The sequence below is a fragment of the Ascaphus truei genome, chromosome 4 (genome assembly GCF_040206685.1).
Source record: "Ascaphus truei isolate aAscTru1 chromosome 4, aAscTru1.hap1, whole genome shotgun sequence".
Classification (NCBI taxonomy): Eukaryota; Metazoa; Chordata; class Amphibia; order Anura; family Ascaphidae; genus Ascaphus; species Ascaphus truei.
In genome coordinates this window covers 326,372,167-326,395,878 of record NC_134486.1, presented here as the reverse complement: position 1 = coordinate 326,395,878, position 23,712 = coordinate 326,372,167, and the positions used below count along the sequence as shown (strand labels likewise).

The 23,712-nt window shown below is 39.8% G+C and overlaps 2 protein-coding genes across 4 annotated transcripts in view; both read left to right on the top strand.

Moving 5' to 3' along the window:
- The window catches only part of KCNQ5 (potassium voltage-gated channel subfamily Q member 5), a 699,212-nt gene that overhangs the window by 185,313 nt on the left and 490,187 nt on the right, over positions 1 to 23,712 (top strand). The gene's annotated exons all lie outside the window — the stretch shown is intronic.
- Positions 3,327 to 23,309, top strand: LOC142491864 (uncharacterized). Its single transcript, XM_075594683.1, has 6 exons — positions 3,327 to 3,330; positions 5,199 to 5,255; positions 7,496 to 7,801; positions 9,193 to 9,270; positions 9,634 to 10,464; positions 23,215 to 23,309. Exons 1-6 carry the CDS (start codon positions 3,327 to 3,329, stop codon positions 23,307 to 23,309), a joined length of 1,371 nt encoding a protein of 456 aa, XP_075450798.1.

Here is a 23,712-nt window from a genome sequence, read left to right as displayed (position 1 = left end):
ATGTAAAATAAGGTTATTAATTATTTCTTTATATCATTATGAATTGTCCCTTTTCATGCATTTGATAAAATATAAATATTTAAAATGACATTGGGTTTCATACACTAATGTAGCAGTAGAAGGCAGGTCTAGAAGATTGCGCTCACAAAACTGTAACGATAAAACATTGTACAAAGGAATCATACATGTATATTAATGGGGAAAAATAGAACAAATGAAAAGACAACACACAAGAGGCAAGTATTAAGAACAATATATTTCTGCAGCACATGTAGCCTTTATATCTTACAATTCATTAAAAGGCAATGCACTCAAATGCAAAGGCAATGAGCTCATATGCACCCTTATCGCTGTTGTATCCCTCCTATTTCTTCCTTCTGTACCCCAACTGAAACATTTTGTATAGATAAAAGACAATGAGCTTCCATGTGCACCAATGTAATAACATAGGGTAGCAATGAGGTGTTGTTATTATGTTGGTGCACATGGACACTTCTAGAATAGTTCCAGCTAGTGGGTTCGGGGATCCGGTGCACTCAACCCTGGCTGAATTCCATCTACAGTATGTCCTCTTATTTCTAACTACAACAAACCTCATGGTCTTTTCGTGAATTGTAAGTTACAGATGCTACATGTGTTACTGAAATATATTGCTCTTAATATTTACCCCGGGTGCACTTTGTCTTTTTATTTTTTCTTACTTGGAGATTCATTGGGATTTTGTTGCTGGCAAACGGATCACCCACTAAGACAACAGCTACAAGGGGTGAACTTTGACATTATTGGACACTTTCCTGGAGCAGCGTCGCAAGTGTGCGCACAGGGACCTTTTGTTATTTTCATGTATATTATTGTGTACATGAAACAGAGGCACTCATTGTGCATCACACTTTATTTTGAATGTCCAATACTAATCTTAACTTGTGTGGTGTTTAAAATAAAATTATATTTATCCTTACATCTCTTTGTTAGATAATCTATTTGCCTTTGTGTATTTTTTTTAATGTTCTATCTCATCTTCTGATATGTGTGTCACAGAGTGTACTACACAGGAGAAACAGTGTTAATGGTTTTCTTTGGGCAAATACTTGGGAGATATCTCTTTATCACTTTACATATTAAGGTGTGCTAGAAGACTCTTCTTTCTTAGATTGCGTTCACACAGGGGGCTTTGCGATGCTGCATGCGCGCAACTCCGTCTGCTGGGTGATGTGCGATCATCCCCAGCAGATGGAATGATCCGACACAAGGCGACATCCAGGATGTGTGTGTGTGTGTCTTTAAAGAGCCAGTCATCTTCCATTCCACACTGGGCTGGAGCAGGGAGCTGGGCGGTGTTTCCACTTACAAGTAAAGATTCCAATCCTAAAATTCTTGGTCAAGAAATAACATTTCCTGGACAAAAACCTCTGATCAAAAATGTAGCTAAAGGGTGGTACAAGTTACAACATGTATGAGAAGAACAGACACAGCTGTGCATTTTCCTTAGTTCTGCCTATCGATCTGGAGTTAATAAACCTACTGCAGTGGAACGTCATTGTGTCTTTCACCCTCCCCTGTGGGCTGGCAAACTGGTAGTGAGTGACGGAAGTGCTGTTAACATGACACAAATTCACACATGTATGAATGACCCTACCCTCCGAATTAACTGCCCAGAACTGCCGAGTCTCTGGTCAATTTCAGCAGCCAATCAATGTAAAGGTCTGGACAGCGATTGGCTTCTGAAATTGACGTCACGCTGCTGCAGCCAGAGATCAGTTTCAAAAGACTCCAGCTACTGAAGCAGCGTCAACGCCGTACTTTGCAGCCAATGGTAGTTTTAATAATAAACACTACATTGGCCGCCAGGAGTCTGTGACGAATGTGCGCACATTGTGTAGCGCGTTGTGTGAGCGGGGCCTCACCTTACTTCACAAGTGCAGCATAACTTTTTCATTATTAGTAGCTACTACCTCATAAAAGACTATTGATTATAACATACCTGTACATAGGCACTCTGAAAATGCTTTGAAACCTAGAAATACTAATCCATTATTTACCAGCCCATGGATGCATTGAGCATAGGATAAAATATTCCCTCTCTAAATCTTATATAATATCAATTCAAAGATGGATGTTCTGTATTGCACAGATCGCTGCGTCAAGTTGTTAGTTTGTTAGGTGGGGTAGGTTAGTTTAAATGAATGGGGGGCACTAACCAATTCCATTGTATTTGAATGTTTTTATGTATAAGACATATTACACTGTATGCGCTGCTTTTTAAGCAATTCCAAATCTAGTGTTTTTAGTTCACAGAAGATGATTGTTCTTTCTGCCCGACACTTGACTACATAGGAAGTCTTGTATCAAGAGTTTTCTTACCATTTCAGCCAAATTATGTTCTATTCTTTTTTTGCTCCTCCTGACAGATAAACTACACTAAATCAAATAAAGGTTGTTTTCTCATTACACAAACCCAGCAGTTCAACCTTTGCGTAAATATGTGTCATGTAATAGTTTACAGCAGTGCTTCTTTGAGTGAGCAGCTCTTCTGAACTATTGCTTGGCATATATCCATATCAGTACACTTGTCAAATAGACAAAAATGCAAATAGCAGGGATGCTGATTTTCTTGGGGTCCTTTTTGCATCCTGAAGAGGGAAGTTCCAATGAATTAATTACAATAAATACATTGGATGTGCTTTTAAAATAGTACAGTAGTTGTATCGGGTCCAATGGCACGATGAATGATTCAGTTAAAAAGGGGTGGGGGGAGGGGTGGGGTGGTCTCTTTTGGATTTCAGTATCATACAGGTTTATAATTAATGCTTTAGGAATAAAAAGAGATAGAGCTACACATCTGTAGTTCTTAAGTGAAAAGTGTTGGTTTGCAAAAACAAAAACAAATCCCAGTTAATTACAGGTTAATTACTGGTATAAGTTAATAAAACACGGTAAATGCAATTTCTATTTATTTCTCAACTAGAGCAGGGAGCGCACACTTTTGGAGCTGCACCCCCTTGCCTGCTCCCCCTCGTTCTCGCGAACCCCTACCTGGTATGGCGCCGTCAAATGATGCAGTGGGGTCATGTGATGTGGTGTCACGTGACCCCATTGCCATGGAGACGGATGTGATGTCAGTCCGCATGGCGTCGCTTCAGAGCAACGCGTCTGAACCCCGGTAAGTGAGTTGCAGAGGCCTCACGCGATCCCCTGGCATTTAATTGAAATCCCTCGGGGAAGAGCGTGGGGCCTCTGCAACCGCATGCGCGCCCCCAAAAATACCAGGATAGCAGAAAAATTTTCACATCTCAAAGGGGACAGAGAGCCCCCAATGTACATCCAATATGGGTAAAATTATTGAATTAATCTGACAGGGTCACACATAACCCATTTTGAGGGTTAAATCTCAGGCAAAGTTTCTTTTTTACATTTTTTTATTACCGTACATAATAAATGACCAAACATGCTATACAAGATTTAAAAAAATCTATCAATGAGAATCTAAATTCGAAGTCTTGTAAATTTAGCTGCCAAGGTTAGAATGACATGCATTAATAAGAGATTCGCTAATATACAGTATATGATATCAATATCATAATGTTATTGTATTATTTTACAATATCATATTCCCTAGTTACAACTGTGTCTATCCACACTGAACATCACATCTGCAGTACAGTCTTGGTCTTTCAGGCCTCCAACTGTCACACAATAATCTCATCCTGGTTGGCAGCCAGATGCCTTAATCTCAGTGGCACTTATGTATCAAGACAAAAGTGGTGCAGTGTTGTGGCAAAAAAACGGCACCAGATGTATCAAAGAACAAAATCCCAATTAAATCAATAGGAATTTTTCCTTGATAAACTTGTACCAGGGAAGGAACTACCAATGCTGCTATGACCTGTTTGGCAACCAGCAGGCCTGAGCCTCTGCCACTGGGAGCCTGGGGTGATCCTGGTTCGTCTCGGTGCAGCGCCTCCACCTGCAAGGGATCCCAACGGGGTGAGATAAGCCCCTTACAGGAACAATACCAATAATACACACACTCAGGTATGTAATAACCTTTACTGTACACACTATAACAGTACCCTGTACTACACAGAAAAATAGGCCCAGCCCCATATCCCCAATGAGTGTCCCCAAAGTACACAGGATGCTTGGCACCAATACACTGATGTCCTTTTCCCCCAATGTCCGGACCCACACCAAAAATGGAGGCGATAGCGCTGTTCTGTGAAGTGTTGGTGCACTTAGTTGGGTACCTGCTCGGGGCTCCAGCACCTGGGTAATGCAGATTAACAAGCGGATCCGTCTGATCCAACGTTGTCGTCGTCCGCGATGGCTTTCGCCTCCACGTGGGGTGAAATCCGGCATGGATAATATCACCATACAGGGTCTCTTACAACAATATTTTAGACCTACCAAAAGCTGGCGTTGCCAACATCCAGACCCTGATTATCACCAGTTATTTCTGGGAATAGCCTAAAAGCAATGTATGGAGTATAGGACTTAACCCGTTCATTCCAAAAAGTTAAAAGTGTCATACAAAGCTATATATTATGAATCATATAAATGTCTGAAACACATCATAAACTGTAGCATGCTTTTTAGTGATTCAAGTGATATGTTTGTGTGAACTAATATGGTATATAAGGTAATAATGACTGTATTAAGTATGTGTACAATAATATATATCCATACATACCTCAACAATCATAATTCATATTTAATTTTTTATTAATTTACAATTAAAACAAATGAAGGAGGGACACCATAAATAATGGAAAATGTTAAGAAGTCTAACATTTCTCAATATTATAGCAAGATTTACATTAGCTTTAGGTAACGCACATGAGTAAGGCATTATTAACGTGCATTAAAGTTTGGCCAATGCGCATGAGCAATGTATTTGAGAACGCGTCTCTGGGAAATAAAAATCACCGTTAATAGTGAAGCTACTTTTATTTTATACTAACAGATGTTATTTTTTCATCTCATTTGCTTTGGCGATAGCCATTAAAGGAAGAAAAATAACCTCTCTTCCCAGTTTTGTTAACGATTGTAATTAGCACAAAAATGACGGCCTTCTGTGGATTTACTCCATAGAGTCTTATATCATATTCTTAGACAGAAATTTTCAGCACTATGTGATGCATTTAAAATAATGATTTACTGTATGATATGCATCTTTTAATACCAATTTTATACCATTTTAGAACTGTGGCAGCTTTTCCAGGGTTCTATGAGAAGTGGTTTTATGAAGCTGTATGATGGTTAGCAGAAAATTTACATTCAGCAAGAAAAACACCAAGTCGGAGCTGGCAGAGCATAAGAATTTTGCATAGACTTTAAAACCAATTTGTCACATTTGACACAGACACAATAAGACAGATTATTAAATAATTGACCAGCTAGATGGCATTAATGAAGGTTTCTTTATGCATAGCACACAAAATCGTTTCAGACAACACAAAACATAGACACTTCAACCACCAAATAAAGAAAAATCTGTGTTCACATAACTATGTCTTCATGTAGAGCATGGCAGTGCTGATCTTTGGTTCTGCTTGGCCTCCAGAGCTTGACCAGTTCATAACTAGCAATACACACAAAATAAATGTAATGTTCATTTGACATTTTCTTTTAGGATGATCAATGGGTCACTGCTATTAAAAAAATTATTATAAGACTATAGACCGTACGCTTGGATAAACTTGTTACCATAAATATCAATTGGCATCAAAGTTACAAAGATGAATGGTAACAAAACCAGTAAATCAAATGTATAACATATACTGTAGGATTAGCTACTAAATAGCTAGTGCTGGAAATGAAATTGAATAATTCAAATTATAAATGATGTACAGTAATCACTGCCTTCCTCCAAATATGCACTATAATACAATTAGAGTAATTGGTGTTAGGAAAGCATTGGCTACTTTTATATAATACAAAGGTTTGGTGTCAGGCACTCACATTTAGGGCCTCATGCAGTAAGCGACGATTATGTGAAATCGGCAAGCTTATCGATTAGTCATGTTATTGGCGTTTTTCCCTCTCCGTATGCAGTAAGTGCCGAATACATTCAAAATCAACCCGAAAACAAATCCGCCCACTCTCACGATGATGAGCCGATCACACACAGGTGTATCGGCGTGCGTGGCGGGGTGCTGTTAGGTTGCACAATCACAAATCTTGCTGAATCAGGCGAAACAAGCATGTTTTTGATTGCGCGCCATATTTAAAGGCAACGTGTACTGCTAATCATTCTCTGTGTTGTTGGGAGTGAGAGAGAGAGAGAGACGCACAGAGCTGGACGATTGAACATTTGCATATTGACTGAGAGACTTGTTGTGTATTGGGTGAGCTTTGTCCTTTGTTGTTTTGTTTACATCTTTGTCTTGTTTTATATGTGGAAGTGGGTCGTGTGATTGCCTGTACATTTATTGTCTGTTTTTTGTGAGTGCTGGAAGTATGCCCGCAAAGCGTGGGAAGAGTGATGCTGGTGGGAGTGGGAGTGCTACTCGTGGGAGTACGCGTCGGAGTGAACGTACTGTTCAGGGGAGTGATGTTGCTGGTGCACCGAGTGGTGTTGCTGGGAGTGGGAGTGCTGTTGCTGGGAGTGGGAGTGCTGTTGCTGGGAGTGGGAGTGCTGTTGCTGGGAGTGGGAGTGCTGTTGCTGGGAATGGGAGTGCTGTTGCTGGGAATGGGAGTGCTGTTGCTGGGAGTGGGAGTGCTGTTGCTGGGAGTGGGAGTGCTGTTGCTGGGAGTGGGAGTGCTGTTGCTGGGAGTGGGAGTGCTGGTGCTAGGAGTGGGAGTGCTGGTGCTAGGAGTGTGAGTGCTGGTGCTAGGAGTGTGAGTGCTGGTGCTAGGAGTGGGAGTGCTGGTGCTAGGAGTGGGAGTGCTGGTGCTGGGAGTGCTGCTGGTGGCGCAGTTGCTGATGGGGTGGATGGTGGTGGCGTGCTTGCTGGTGGCCAGCTTTTGGAGGCTCTTCCATTGGAAGAAGGAGAGTCCAGTCAGCACCAGCCAAGCTCTGACCCTAAACCTGCTCGGAAAAAACGTGTGGAGAAGCCACGTAATCCTCGCTTCAATGACCAGGAAAATAGGGCTCTTGTCACTGGCATTCTGGAGCACTATGACAGTATATATGGACATTTAGTAGGTAAGTGTAACTTTACATTTATTATTCAAATACATGTGATCCTAGGTCATCTGAGTTTTGTTCATATGCAAATATGGGTACACAATATCTTTCTATGTTCATTAGTGTGGAAACACAGCTTTTTATCATGCCTTACAAGGACAAATAAACACAGGCGGTCAATTTGCCAGAACTGCATACAATATGAATGCAACCTTGCTTACATGTATAGGTTTAGTAGTGAATGCTCATGTGCTGCACATATTACACATAAAACAGCATGTTTGCTATCACTTGGAACAGCTAGCAGTGTAGGAAACTGGTGCTTATATTATTATTCATTTACCTCATATCTTTTATATGTTTTTCAAGGGCGGACAAGTGCAGCAAGCAAAAAAGAAATGTGGGACACAATAGTCATTGGTGTCAATGCCTGTGGGAATCGTGTCAGGGACAAGTATCATTGTCGGAAAAGATTTGATGATATTAGGTCCAAATTGAAAAAGAAAATACAAGACCAACGCGTGCATGCTACTGGCACTGGAGGTGGGCCCACACCACAACGTCTCATATTGACTCCATTGGAGGAGCTGCTTCGGCCAAAATTACTTACCGTCGTCGTGGAAGGCTTGGCTGGTGACCGTGACATTGGAATTTATCCGTCACAATTTCCAGCAGGTGATAAATATTACTGTACTAGGCGTGTCGTTGCTTACAGTTATTTTGCATAGTTACACTGCTTTTTATACTGTCTTCACAATATAAGCATACCTGCATCTATATATGTATATGTCTGATTCTGTATATATATATCTCAAAATAGACATATATGTAGTAGTCCTACTAAAAGCAGTAACTAATATAGCACGTGCCATTGCGTGCTCATTTACATGTGAATTCCCAAAATGCATAGCTGCAGTGGAAGCAATTGATGGTGGGCGAAGATGGGGAACAACAGGGTAGTACACGTGTAACACATGTTCATGAGAAATTATTAGTAGCTACAGGTACAGAACAGAAATATGTATCATATTATTGTGTATTTTATTGATTTTACTCCGACAAACATGACATTACTGCCTATTTTAAGCATGCATCAAAGAAATTGCATGTAACGGCCTACAAACATCACTGGCACTAACACATCTATAGTTGCTTAAGAAAAGGTCCATTTTTGCTTTATGTCATATACAGACAGCATAATGAGGCACACGTATCATATGTTATGTCATTGTTTTCATAACTTAAACACTGCAGATGACTACTTAGCTCATCTACCATTGTGTTAAAGCAGCTGCAATTAATATCTCATCACAGCATACACTTCAACAGAGGGGGTGGGGTTCAGCACACACACTAATTACAGCCTCATTTCACGGTCAACTTAGTTCACACCATTTGCACCTGTTTCAAGTCATTGAAAGGTGTGGCTGATTAGGCTTTTTGGGGAAGGGAATACCTTTCTTACAACCTGAATAGCACAACTGAAGTTAATCACACTCATTTGAAAGCTTAACTCTAGCTACTAAATGCCCCAACAACTCATTACTTATCAAAGCGTACGTCACACATTAGTTCACTCATATCTATAGTTGAACTACTATGAAAGACACATTATCACACACTGCATGTGTTGTCTTGTTGAGTCACAGCCACATTCAGGTGTGCCACATCTTCGATTAATGTACCACACATATCCTCTACCAAAAACAACACTTTTTGCAATATGACCACCTTCATGATAACCATTGTGAATGGTCATCTCATGATAGTTATGTACATTATGATACTGATATCACTACACAACATATGATTTTTATGTACTCATTTAATCTATTTATCCTCACGCATTACTGCAGAAACATAGTATGTTGTATGTTAGGGAACTCAAAACTTCTAAGTACACAGGCATGTACATTGTTATTACAACTATTTATGTTCACTTTCACACACACATTTTCGGTTAAGGAACTGATGTTGTTAGTTAATCATAAATACAGAACATACAATAAGTGTTTGTTCAATATTTACACATGTAAATGTAAAACTTATGTTATTGTTATATATAGTTGCCCCTGGAGGACATGTGTCACCTGAGATGGAACAAGTGTCTTCACCTGGGTCAGCCAGCTCAACACTACTAGAAGGTGAGTGTATCATTTGCTGGCCATATAATATGTGCTCTTCTATATGTTATGTTGTCATGTGCATTATTTGTTTTGCACATCTTCTTTAAATAGGATTACTTAGTGTCAGTGAAAATTAAGTGTAAGGCAACATGTATTGTGTTAGTGATGTTAATTATCATGTAGGACTTCTGAGTTTAGAGCAACTTTTCATTCATTCATATTTCATACTGAGTCCAAACATTATTCGTAAGTCAAGGTAGTTTTTAATGAGGTTATAAAACGTATGCTAACATGTTAGGTGTTACTTAGGACACAGTACAATTACATAGTAACACAGCATACATTAACATGCCATTTAATAATGTGTACATTTCTTTTTAGAACATCATGGTGATGAGGATGATGAGTATGATGAGGATGACGCCACAGAAGAGACTGAAATACAATCATGTGACCATGAAGAGGTGCCAATAGAAACTGTTGTACCGCCAAATCGTCCATCAACTTCCACATACGATGCAATTGTAGCTTCAGAGGGAAAAATAGTGGACGCAGAAAATCGTCGCCATTCAGACATGATGACAGTGCTGGAAAGGATGATTGGACTGCAGGAAGAAACAGTATCACAATTGGCACATCTCCACAGAGTCTTCATTGAAGTGCCTAAACAGTTGCAAAAAATCAACACCTCATTCGAAGCATTAGTTGTTCAGCAAACACAAGCTAATTACTGGAGAATGACTAATGTACCACAATTCAACACCTCCCAGCCAGGATCTGTTCATGCAGGTCAGTTTTCACCACATTCATCTGATATTCATTCACCAGGCCCAAATGTTACCGGTCAAGTAGCAGACATTGCTGTGCAGGTTCCTGACGACATACTACCACTGCCATCTGTACAAAATCAGCAGCTGACACCTACAAAGGAGCCCACAAAAACAAAATACAAGCAGTTACTACTGACCAGTTTTTGGTCAAAAACAACAAAAGACACACATGAAACAGACCAACCATCACTTGTGCAGTGTCTACCAACTTGCTCACATGTGTCACTGGGCACAAGCCCTGTCCGTGAACAGTCACTACCCAAAAGCCCTGTAGGTGAGTCGCTGCCCAAAAGCCCTGTAGGTGAATCACTGCCCACAAGCCCTGTAGGTGAGTCACTGGCCACAAGCCCTGTAGGTGAATCACTGCCCACAAGCCCTGTAGGTGAGTCACTGGCCACAAGCCCTGTAGGTGAATCACTGCCCACAAGCCCTGTAGGTGAGTCACTGGCCACAAGCCCTGTAGGTGAATCACTGCCCACAAGCCCTGTAGGTGAGTCACTGGCCACAAGCCCTGTAGGTGAACAGTCACTGGCCACAAGCCCTGCCCGTGAAGTGCCAGAGGCCACTCAAAGTGGCTCTGTTGTGCCTAAAGTTGGTGGCAAAAGAAAAAGGAAAATTCAAGAGACAACAAGCAGGCCTGTTACTCGCTCGCAAAAGGAACAAAAAAAATAAATGTTATAATTCAGAAAATATGTGTTTGGCCTTGTTTTGTTGACTTCATATTATCTAATTACTATTGTATGTATGCTGAAGACTGTGTTGTTTCCAAACTTTCAACTATGTTCTTGTACACGTGAAGGTTTGGAAATGTTAACACTCATAATTAATTGTGTTATAAATATTTATGTTGTAATCGTCTGTTCAGTAATGGTCCACCAGGAGCCAGTTGCTAAGTTTAGAGAAGCTGCCATTGACTTTGCAGCAAAACATTGCATTTGGGTGTGTTAATTGATGTAAGAATTGCATATGCATATTAGTCACATGCAATTATTAAAACACCTAAGTAAGTGCAAACATCTTTCTTGTACGTGTACAGCAGGATTATGTGTAAATTATTACTTACCTTTGCCTTGCTTGGCCATTGTAATTTTGTCCTTTAATCAGTTGTGTGTTCGTTTCTATAACATCTCAGAATGTATAATAATATATATACACACACACACACACACACACACTGAGTGAGTGTGAGTGTGAGTGTGTGTATATATATATATATATGTATATATGTGTATATATATATATGTATATATGTGTATATATATATGTATATATGTGTATATATATATATGTATATATGTGTATATATATATATATGTGTATATATATATATATATGTATATATGTGTGTGTGTATATATATATATATATATATATATATATATATATATATATATATATATATATATATATATATAGTACTATATAAACTGGTATACACAAACTAATACACTTCATGCTTCCTTGTGAAAGCACACTATTTTAATAATACAGGCCTAATGTTTGAGAAATATCCTAAGTATGAGTCTCTAACAGTATTGTGCTTAAACAAATGTTTATTACTTAATTCAATCATGTTTCTCACCATTTAAATAGGTTTCATACAAGGTATACTTAATGCCATCAATGTTGTGTGTACTCCTGCAATATAAAAAAAAAAAAAATATTATATATAAATATATATATATTTTTATAAGAGATATATTTATATATATATATATATATATATATATATATATATATATACACACGTATTTAAACTCATGCAGACAGGGAGTTAACCAGACTTTCACATACACACAGAAATGTAAGCGGGGAAAAAACATTTCTTTTTGCAGGTGTGTTTTTACTGATATGCCTGGCTAAGAAATATTTTCACACACTGGCCTTTGTTAGTTTTCAAAAAAACACTATGTGAACGCATTCACAGTCTAGGGATGTTTTTCACAAACGAGATAAAAGAAGGAGAAATGTTTCTCCCACAGTCCCATATCACGAACCACAACTGTTAACCCAATTAGACAACCAAATCCAATTGGCGTTTGAAATAAGGAGTCAAAGTAGTTACTTTTGTTGACCTTGACAAGGAAAAACAGGAGTTTGTTAGCCATTCAGCACATTCATTTTGATGAGCAAATAACACAGACCTGCACACAGCTTTTGTGCTACTCAGACATGGCTGATGAATTCGTTAACAATATTAATCCCCTTTTAGGGTATAAGTACATGATCTGTGAAGCCATCTTGAACAGTCGCGGACAGAAAGCAAGCACACGCCAAATCGATGATTTCATTCGAGCAAAATATCCTTATTACCAAGACCGTAAGCATGCACGGAATTTTAATTCCTCAATAAGATTCACTTTATCAAGTAATGACTTTTTTGAACGTGACCAGGATAAGCTACAACACACCTATGGTTTCTGGAAGATTGCCCCGGAAAAACAATTTATCCTGAAAGACGGCACTTATATTGTCGTGAAAGGCATATTTATTCCTAATGGCAATAGCAATGTATCCGCTACTACTGATCCGTTTGAATCGATACGTGCTGCAATATCTGCAGCCTCCATTCCTGAAACCCACATTGTACAAGAACAAAAGTACTATGATTATGTACCAAGCCTTTCAGCTGAAATTGCATTGGAATGGGAACCGGAAGAAATGAACCTACCTCCCGACCAATTATTTGAAGAAAGCAGTGGCGATTCCTATGAGCGCATCCTGGAGGAGATATGTGCCATACTGGATTCAGCGGTTGGGTTAAGCGTGGATGAAAATGGCTTGCATTTCTGGAGCGACCAGTTGCAGCCAGGCGAAGAGTTAATTCTAGAAGAATGGTAAATATAACAATCGTTATGCGTTGACTCTGCGTTTAAATTTTTTTTTTTTTGTAACCACCATTTTCACTTTCAATGCGTGGATACAGCGTAACATTGCAGACTGCATAACATGTAGCGATCACAAACAAATTGTTTCCTAATACAATATAGTAGGACCTGAAAGAGTAGTACACATTGCTGACGGAATAAATATACGTACTTTCCTATCCCTTTAAACATATTAGCAACATTTTACCATTACTCTAACACATACCTGTTTTGTTATCATGCAACATCTACAACATTGAAAACCGGGTCCACCACGTATGACGTGGGACCCTTGTCATGGGCCAAGGCGTCCTTAAAAAGGATTACTGATGTAAGCCCCGCCCCCAAGCGACGTGCGCGCCTCAAAGCCTATTGGCTGTCATGTTTTGTTATAGTAACGGTAACTGCAGTGTGTGATGCGTGCGGCTCAGTGTTTGTAGGCGTACCCTGGGCGTTAGCCGAATGTTAATTGAGTGGGAGGAGTGTTAGCGTGCGTTTCACGCTGGCTTAACATGACGTCACACGTATTGCATTTGCGCATTGTGTTATCGGCCGTGCTTTCTGTTCAAACACGTCTGTTTAAAAAGAATACAGATGTACTCGTTTAGAACGAATGTAGTTTCGTCTTCATTGTATTTGAAATAAAGATGTTATGTTTACTGGTATTTTCAACATGTATTGAACGCACAACGTACGCTTTGTTTTGCGCATGCGCTAACAGTTAGTGGAGCCAAGCGTGAAGTGCGTGCGCACACAAAGATGTGCGCGCACATCTTTCAGTATACAGGCAACGTTCACTTCTTATACATAGTTATGCCTGCTACAAATTTAAAGAAACATTACATACTGATGAACAGTTTTACTTCTAACATATAAGTGAGTGACGTGTGTATCTACACAATCATATAGAGCTGCGTAACGCGTTGTCACGGATGCATATCTAGTAAGGTGCCATCTTTGACCATCATGTGTTTGCTGTATTTCAGAGATGTCGGGGAAGATACAATCGGATCAATGTATGATTTCAGAAGAGTCTACCTTTATATGAGATGATTGTGAGGAGGAGCCACCGACTACTATACTACATATGGAACTAATTTTATATTGCTTGCAGCGCTTATTAACAAACAATTAAAAATGTGATACCCTTATGCCTATATTGCATAAGCACTTAATTAACATAATGATGTTGCAAAAGAGTGCCTCATGAATTTTTATTGAGTGTTCTTTAATGACTACTAACATTTTATGACATGCTGTGTTTTATATATAACAACCATTCCCACTCTGCTAACACATTTGTGTATTCTAATATGTAATGGAACGTATGACTGTCGAAACTATGTAACAATAATAATAATAATATGAGCATGTTCATGTATAGGGCTGCTAGTTGTACGCAGCGATTTACAGACACATGTTTCAGCCTGAGGTCCCTGGCCCGTGGAACGTACAAATGTTTTTTTGCCGCATGAGGCACAGGGAGATAAAGTGACTTGGCCAAGGTCACAAGGAGCCCACACCGGGAATTGAACCAGACTCCCCTGCTTCAAACTATCAGTGCCAGTGTGTGTCTTTACTCAGTGAGCCACTCCTTCTCCCAATGTAAAGGACACTTACAACCAAGTAGCCATTTATTTTTAAAATCTCTTGTTACATGGGTATGTAGATAAAATGGTTTGGGACTGTAGCAAATAATGTTACTGGCCAGATGTTATGGTCCCCTCCAATGCATGATGTTCTGAATATGACATCACCATCATGTTATGAAGTACGTTTCTGTGTATATTTCATTAACCTAACTAACTATAGTTTACTGTGTTTATTAATCGTTTAGAAATACATAGTATAGTCAATATGATGATATAAGCTACCATAATAAAGCTGGTGTTATCATTTGTCGGTGTTATACATGGATCCTACACCAATTGATAGAGACACAAACAGTTGTCTTAAAAAGTGTGTCTATGCTAGTGATGAATGTGCTCCCGTAAGTAAACAAATAAGTACAGTTATCCCCTTTTCTCCAACCACCTCTATATTACATTAATGGAAATTATAAGGAAACATACATAAAATGTGATGAAATGTGAGTAATCATTTTGTAATACAATGCACATGAAAGCTCAAGAGTAGCTAAATGCATATACATGATACAGAAAGTACATATATGTAACATTTGTGTTTAAACCAATATGTTGGGTTTTTAGTTCCAATAATTATAGGAAGATTGAGGTAGCCACATCTTATGAGAGATGTCAGCAAATATACATACCATGATCAGTCATACTGGAGATATACCTATAATGCAAAGGAACAATATATAAATTGCAAACATTGACATGCCATCTTCAGTACCGTAAACAACACAGCAAAGTGTGTATTTGGTGTTAAATGTACAACACCATGTATATTTCATGACATTCAAAATGTAAATCAGCCTGGTGTACACATCATCTGGATGTACATGTTACACTGCACCAATAACATTGTATGTAAGCATACTAGAAGCATGAATGATTATGGGCATAATATGTGTTTTGTCTTAGCATAAGGAATAACACAATGCTAAAATATTATTGCTTTGTTACCCAAGTTGTATTCACATACACACAACTAAAGTACAATTGAAGAGGGATTATATAACCTGTGCAACAATAACATACCGGTGCCACATCCCTTTGTGCACACAGCAGAGAAAAGAAAGGTGTGCAACCCATATTCATCTGTGTCCTAACAGAAGGTTATATAAAGAAACATTATTGTTAATATAACATAATTAAACTATAAAAGTAGTACTAGGAACATATGAGTTTGTACTTACAAGAAAAAAATGAATTGATGAGATTCTGTCGTGTCTGGCCACCACTGGCTGTTTGTTCATTTTCAGCAGCTACATGGGTGGGATGCTCGTCTACCAAAGCCTCAGCTAGGTCTGACTGTACATTGTGCCTGAGTGCAACATTGTGCAAAATGCAACAGGCAAGGATAATATCAGACACTTTTTGAGGCTTGTATAGAAGAGCCCCACCAGTTCTGTCCAGACACCTAAACCTGGTCTTGAGTAGGCCAAATGTCCTCTCTATAACAGATCTTGTAGATATATGGGCTGCATTGTACCTGTCCTCTGCTTCAGTTTGAGGGTTTAGCACCGGAGTCAAGAGCCACGGCCTAATTCCGTATCCTGAGTCACCTATAATGAATGGAGCACACATAAGCTGACATTAGTGATCAAATTGTACAATGCCAACATTCCTAAATCAACATGTGTTTTGTGTTAGAACATGTAAATATGTACTCACCCAGCAGCCAACCAGGTTCAAAATGTCCCTCTTCGAACGCATGGAAGACTGAAGAGTTCCTCAGGATAGAGGAATCGTGACTGGAACCAGGGAACTTGGGTACCACATGCATTATCCTCATCGTCGCATCACATACCACCTGTACATTGAGTGAATGGTAGTGCTTCCGATTGCGGTACACATGCTCACTCTGACTAGGTGCAATCAAAGCAACATGTGTGCAATCGATTGCACCCAGCACAGATGGTATCCCTGCTATATTATAAAAGCCAGTCCTGACTTCCAGCCACTCTGTCGCCTCTGTAGGAAAATGAATATAATTCCTAGCGCGTCTATTGAGTGCATAGAGAAACTGGGTCAAGGCCCGCGAGAATGTAGATTGCGAGACCCCGCCCACTATGCCCACAGTTGTCTGGTATGACGCGGAAGCAAGATAATGTAATGAGCACAGCATTTTAACAAGCCCAGGGACTGCACGACCTCTGGCTGTGAAAAAATCTAAATCCCCCCTTATCTCCTCATAAAGAGCTAAGATTGCTGCTGAACTCAAACGATAGCGACTTACAATCTCCTCCTCACTCATCCCATCTAACAGGGTTCTCTCCCTGTACAGACGCGGACGAGGCACAAGTTGTCTCCTCTGTCTTCTCCTCTGATCTCCTGTCCCTCTACCTGTCCCTCGGCCTGTCCCTCTCCCTGTCCCTGTCGTATCCGCGTCACTGTCACTGTCCCTCGGTGTGTCCCTACCTTGCCCTATATGATTCTCTTGATCATCAAGCATGTCATAGAAAAGAATGTTCCTGCGTCTCCTAAACATTCGCAACATTTTGAAATGAGTAGCTGTGAATGAGCAGGTAATGTGCGTCCTTTAAATAGGTATGTGATGATGTCAGGTGACATAGTAAAATGCAAGGTGTTACATTAACATAATAAAGTACTTCTGTGGCAAGCTGTGTGCACTTGTTGTTCTAAGTATTTGTTGTGTGTATTCTGCAGGGAATGATGATATTTGGCAATGATGTGACGTGAAGCTTTGTACAAAGATTGCTTGCAAATAAATAGTTGCATGTGCAATGCATGTAACACTTGTGAACGCAAGAGTCAGTCATGTAATGAGACAAAAAGGCTGAGATTGACGTGGGAAAAGTTTTGTGTAACATGTGTAATTATCCATGTTATTGTGACATGTTGGCAACAATGAATAGTCGTGTGCATATGCATGCATTTGTGTAAGGAGGATAGTTGGTATAGAATGAGTTTACAAGGTGTCCCAATGATGAATTACTGTACATGTGTGTATAAGTTAGGTTGAAGTGCTTGTAATGCAACGGTTACAATGTAAACATGCAATGTGATTGAGCGTCCAATAAGTGACGTCATGAAAATAGGGAGGACCCAAAAGTATATGTAAACATGAGAATACAGATGTACATGAACGATTAAAGATGCTTGTCACATTACAAGCATTGTGTAATGTAAAGGAAGATGAATATACTGTGTATGTGTGACATGTGTGACATGTGTGACATCATGTAAATAATTGTCGCTGAGTTGAGTAAAATGTGTGATATGATGTGAGGTTCTCCTTTAAGAGTGTAGTATAGTATTTTCCCTTGCCACATCATCACATGATGAGTAATGTGACCCGCAAATGCTGAAAACATGTAAAAGTCGAATGTTATGCAAATAAGACACATCAGCTGTGACACAATGCAGGGAATGCCCCCACACTGTAATGCAAATCCCCCTTGTATTGTGAGCAATGAAACGTAAACAGTACTATACTGTTATACGTCCCCGCTCCATTGACTTCCATTGATGTACAGAAGATTTTTTTTTTCTAAGTGCCGTTCCGGCAGCCTTAGCGATCGTTCTCCCGTCCAAAATGCCAACTTTAGTTGGCGGGAGAAATCGGCCATAACATCTCAATTTCGTAGTGCCGATCAGCCCCGATAAGCTGTTTTTTTTTGTTGAATCCAGCCGATTTAAAAAAGTGGCGATCAGTGTCGAAAACAGGCTTATCGGCAGGCGACTGGCCATAACCAAATTATCGGCTCCGAAACCTGGCGATATGAAGCACTTATCGGCGCTTACTGAATCTCAAACCCAATTTTGGCTATAACATGGCCATATTTCCCTTATCAACGCTTACTGCATGAGGCCCTCAGTCAACATACAGGACATACTTGAAAACGAGAGGTAACTCTCAATGTATTACTTCCTGGTAAAATATTTTATAAATAAATAAATAAATACAGCCTGGGTCGACCAGAAGGGAGTGGACGAATATCAGGAACTCATAGGTCTTGCAAAAAAGTGAGAGTTTATTAAAGCAGCAGTTCAAGTTGCCGCTTTAATTTTTGTTTTCCATTCAATATGTGCATCAATATAATTTGCACACTGACAAGTGATTAGCTAAAATGTAGATCAATCTGTTCTCCTGTAATCGATCGCTTTGCTCAGGGTTATTTAATTCAGTTCTTGGTGGACTACATTACCCAGAATGCAAAGTTCTGTGTGGAAGATCATGTGACCAGGCAGTAATTGGTGCACTACTAGAGCGGGGGCTTGGCTCAAGAGCCAGAGCCTATCAGAAGTTGAAAGGGTTGTGACTTTGTAAATGGTTTCTATAGAAACAAAAATGCTTCCTACAATTGAAACAGTCAAATGTCTTTAAAATGTATTTATTTTTTAAATGTTACAAGTATTTTCTCATAGTACATGTAACCATGTCCCCCTCTTACCTCCGGGCTGCGGGAGGGGGGACGGCTATCGGGACACCTCATGGGCTTTGGGGCGGAGCGGTTGCAGCGGCGATTGGGACTCCCTCTGGTCCCCGGTGCGCTGGGTTGCTGTGGGGGCTGCGTTCAGAGAGAGGAGAGAGAGCTCCGTTGTTTGGAGTTCCGGGGCGGACGCATTGATAGGGCACCGTCATGTTTGATCTCACGCATGCGTGGGACACAGCTTACGCATGCACAGAGAGAGACAGGATCCTGACGGCCTCTGTGAAGACCACACATGCGCCGTACGGATGTGTGTATGCGCAGGGCATTAGTAGTTGTGGCGGCCATATTGCAATCGGCTCCGCAGGGGGACTGCATTCCCAGATGCTTTGGGACATATTATTCACGCAGCGCAGCCAATAGGGCTGCTAGAATCTCCTGAGGGGAGGCTGTTATATTTGGCGCACTCAGAGCGTGAGTGTCAGTTGGAGCCAGAACAGACAATGGGAAGGTAGTATCTGAGTGTCAGTGGCAATAAGACTCCCTTAGGTCCCAGATAGGCCCTACTCAAGGGAGTTTGTGGTTGCTTTAGGGAAGGCCCCTGGAGAGGGACGCTGCCCCATTTTACTGCTTTGTGTCAGGGGCACCGTGCAGATGCCGCGCCTGTGGTCCGGGACCAGACCACCCTCAGCAAAAGAGACTCTGTATGGTGATACCATCCGACGAGAATTCACCCCATGTGGAGGCGGATCGCCATCACGGATGACGATGTCGCTGGATCAGCGGATCCTCATCACTAAGTCGGCCACACCGAGTGCTGGAGTACTCAGCACGTACCTCAACAAAGTGCACCACAACTCACGGGGTAGCGCTACTCCATACACTTTTGGGTTGGCCTGGATATTGAGGAAAAGGACATCTGGGTATTGGTGCCTAGCACCTAATGAACTTTGGGGACACTCATTGGTGGTACTTAGTTGGGGTTCTTATACTGTGTGGTACAGGGTACTGTTTATGGTGTATAGTAAAGGTTGTTATTATATACAGACGTGTGTGTATTACTATTGGTTCCTGTGAGTGGCTCCTCCCACTATGCTGGGATCCCTCACATGTGGAGGCGCTGCACAAAGGCAATCGATATACTGCCCCAGACTCCCAGAGGTGGAGGCTTAGGTCTTCTGTGAGCCAACAGGTAACGGCAGTACCGGTAGTCTCTTTAGTCAGGGGTAAATAGGGCTACATACAGAACTGATTTATTTAAAAATAAAAACACATATAGGATATTGCTTGAACTGCAGCTTTAATACAGTGGATTAACATCTTAGTTCACACTCAGACCTTTATATTTTTCTATAATGACATATCCAGGAGCTAGTGAGATAATACAACCACTAAACTTTCTGCATTGGAGTTTATAAACATGTTAAATCCCTGCTATGACATGGTATCCTTATTTAGCACATAGGCCCTTATTCTGTAAGGTGTGATAAGCGCAGGTGACGTGCTATTGCATGAAACATCCCATTGACTCTAATGGGTATTTTCCTGCAATAGTACGTCACCTGCGTTTATCCCACCTTACAGATTAAGGGCCTTAGAATCTACTATATACTATTTACATTTAAATACAGAAAAGACCACTCCATAAAATGTTAAATATGAAATATGTTTGCAATATGAGAAAATGCAGTGCACACACTGAATAAACCAAAATGGAAAGATGCATTCACATCAGTAAAACTTGGTCCATCTCCCATTCATTGCCTAATAGATTGGCTCTATTTCTGAGCTCTTGCGTAGCTTTAACTTGTCATGTCAACTCAGTAAATATTGAAGAAGCTTTCTATATCACCATGTTGGATTTGTGTCAGTGTTCAATTATGTAGAAATTATTTTTGTGACAGATATGTGGTTTCTCAAAATATAAGCATTTTAGGAAGACTTCTTACTGTAATAAATTCAAACTGGGAGCCTGGCATATTATTTTCACTGTAGAACAATGGAAAGTCTGCTCTTTTAGCTCTTTTAACTATTTTGTCCTCATCAGCATTGATACCATAATCTATAATTAGCAACATATCCTTTGACATTTTATTTGTGATTTAGAATGTATCGTTACATGCAAAAGACATTCAAACTGCCTAGCCCTATTGACTATATCAACGCAGTAACTGATGTAAAGTGTTTTTCATTACTTGACTGCAAATGAAACTCCATAGATTCATCAACAAAAAGGAAAAAAATCTAATAGCATTTTCAAATGAAAAGTAAATGCTACAAGAAAGTCCCATACCAGTACTTCTTCACTCCAAGGATAACATGAATGGAAGCAGAGTTCATAGGTATAAATACAGTAGAGGAATTCACATATAATTGGCTATATAAGGTTTAAGGTTTCATAGTCAATGGATAAATCTAGACACAACAAGATCATAGTGGTTATAAAAGTAACATCAATTACCTACAGTACAGAGAGTACATTACATGGGTTTTGAATTCCCATGTGCTGGCCTTTAGCAACTTTGGTATGATAGAATAAGAAAAACAGCTTGAGTCATTATCACAATGCTGGCTTGTTGTACTTGTCACGTAGAAGGTATGTAAGAGTAACACATTTATGTTAGTCTTAAACACATTTAATCATGTTATAAGCAGCAGTCCAAGCTGCATTTGTTATTTTATTGTTTTCCCTTTAATATGTGCATCAATACAATCCACACAAAGTATTTAGCCAAGTTGTTGATCGATCTGTTCTCCTGTGATCAATCGGCAAAGCTTTCGCTCGGGGTTCACTAAATGGCTGTCAGTTTAGCAGAAGAGGACCAAAGATGGAAAAATCTGAGGGGAGGCTAATGGGACCAGCCAGTCACTAGATACAATTGGTGCACTGCTAGAGAGAGGGCAGGGCTCAAAAAGGGGTGTCATGGAGAGGAGTACATGCACACTGCAATATGGTGCTGGAGGGGGTACTTATCTGCCGGTGCACTGGGTGCAGGGAGGTCCAGACATCCCAGGGAAAGCAGGCACACAGGCTTATGCAAAACTATTTAATGTGCCTCAAAAATATCCAACGTTTCAGCAGAATCTCACTGCGTTGGATATTTTTGTGGCACATTAAATAGTTTTGCATAAGCCCGTGTGCCTGCTTCCCTTCTCTTCACCCAAAAAGGGGTGTGCCAGAGCCGGTTTCAGAAGAGGAAAGGCATTTGACTTTGTAAATGAGGAAGGGGATGTGACTTTGTAAATGGTTGCTACAGAAACAAAAAAATGCTTGTTACATTATAATACATTAAAAATGACATTCAGGGTTGTTTTTGTTGTTTTAAATGCTACAAGTATTTTCTCATAGTACAGAACTGATTTATTAAAAAAAAAAAAAAAACACACACACGTAGGATATTGCTTGGTCTTAGCCTTGAAGCAAATATGCATCTCTTTTTTGAGAGGAGATGGCACATTGCACTTTACTAGAGAAATTGAAACCTCTATACTGCAAAAATTTTGACAAATTCAATTTGACAAAATATTTGTAAGCAGCAGCTTTTGCTTTAAAACTTTAAAAACAGCAATAAATAAAAAGGTCAATCTTCCCGATTTTCACCTCTTACATTTGGTTAAGAGTAAAAGCATTATTTTTTTTCCAGGAGCTTGTATTGTACACAGTGAGAGTCTCCAAATAAAATACAAAATCTCTCATTATATGCCACCCTACATGACTCAACCTACGCAACTCTTTGTGTTTTCAAATAAGAGCTATAAATGCAAAAATATGCAACTAATTGACACATATTTTACTTCTTTGAATACATAGTTGAATAGATCTCTCACTTTCCTAAGTAAAATCACATAAAGCAGAATACTTTTCATGTGGAAACATGCAAATTATATTTTCTTGTACAGATTTTTTTTTTTTTTGCTTATGGTTACCTGCATTGCAAATAGTGAGAACTCTGGAATTAATTGTCTGCAATTTTTGTGCGATGTTGCACTAATTCTCTGGCACTAAAATTAATATTTTAAGCAGAACAGGAGCGCAGCTCTCAATTGATACTTGAAAAAGAGAACATGACACACAAATAGTGTAACACAGCTTATCACAGTATTGAAGAAACCAATAAACTGGTGGCAGCTGCACTCACAAATTTGCGACCATTTTCAAGTGTGTTAAATGAGAATAGGCAGTGATATTGTTCACATGAAGGTATGCTCAGTATTCAGGCTATTTCTATGGGATTTTTAGGCATTAAACTGTTCATGGATCAAAAGCGGTTTGAGCTTATAGTCTCCAGCAGTGCAAGTGTGATGAATTCCGTTGCTCGGTCGTCTTTTGTGTGAAATCCAGTGTCAGTCAGTCTGCTCGGGAGATGAACTCGAGCTGGTTAGTCACCTTGATGGTTCATTTAGCAAAGACAAGGCTAGCCCTACGCATTTCACCGGTATCTGTCTTCCTCAGTGGCTCCATTTACTACAATAAATATGAATAGGTTGTGAAGCAGTCTTCGCCTTACTCCATTCCTTCCAATAGAGTTAAACCTTGACAAGCAAAAGTAGTGTGGATTCACAAAACTGTGAACGGGGGCCTTTAATATGAGTCCCCACTCTTTATTTGGCGCTATTCAGCATTGCAGTCTGACAGTCATATTAGGTAACTGGGTGTCTGCACTCTGAAGAAATAGAAAATACTTCACTATGCAATACAAATTCAAATCTGAAATTAGGAAACCACATTGCAGTGCTA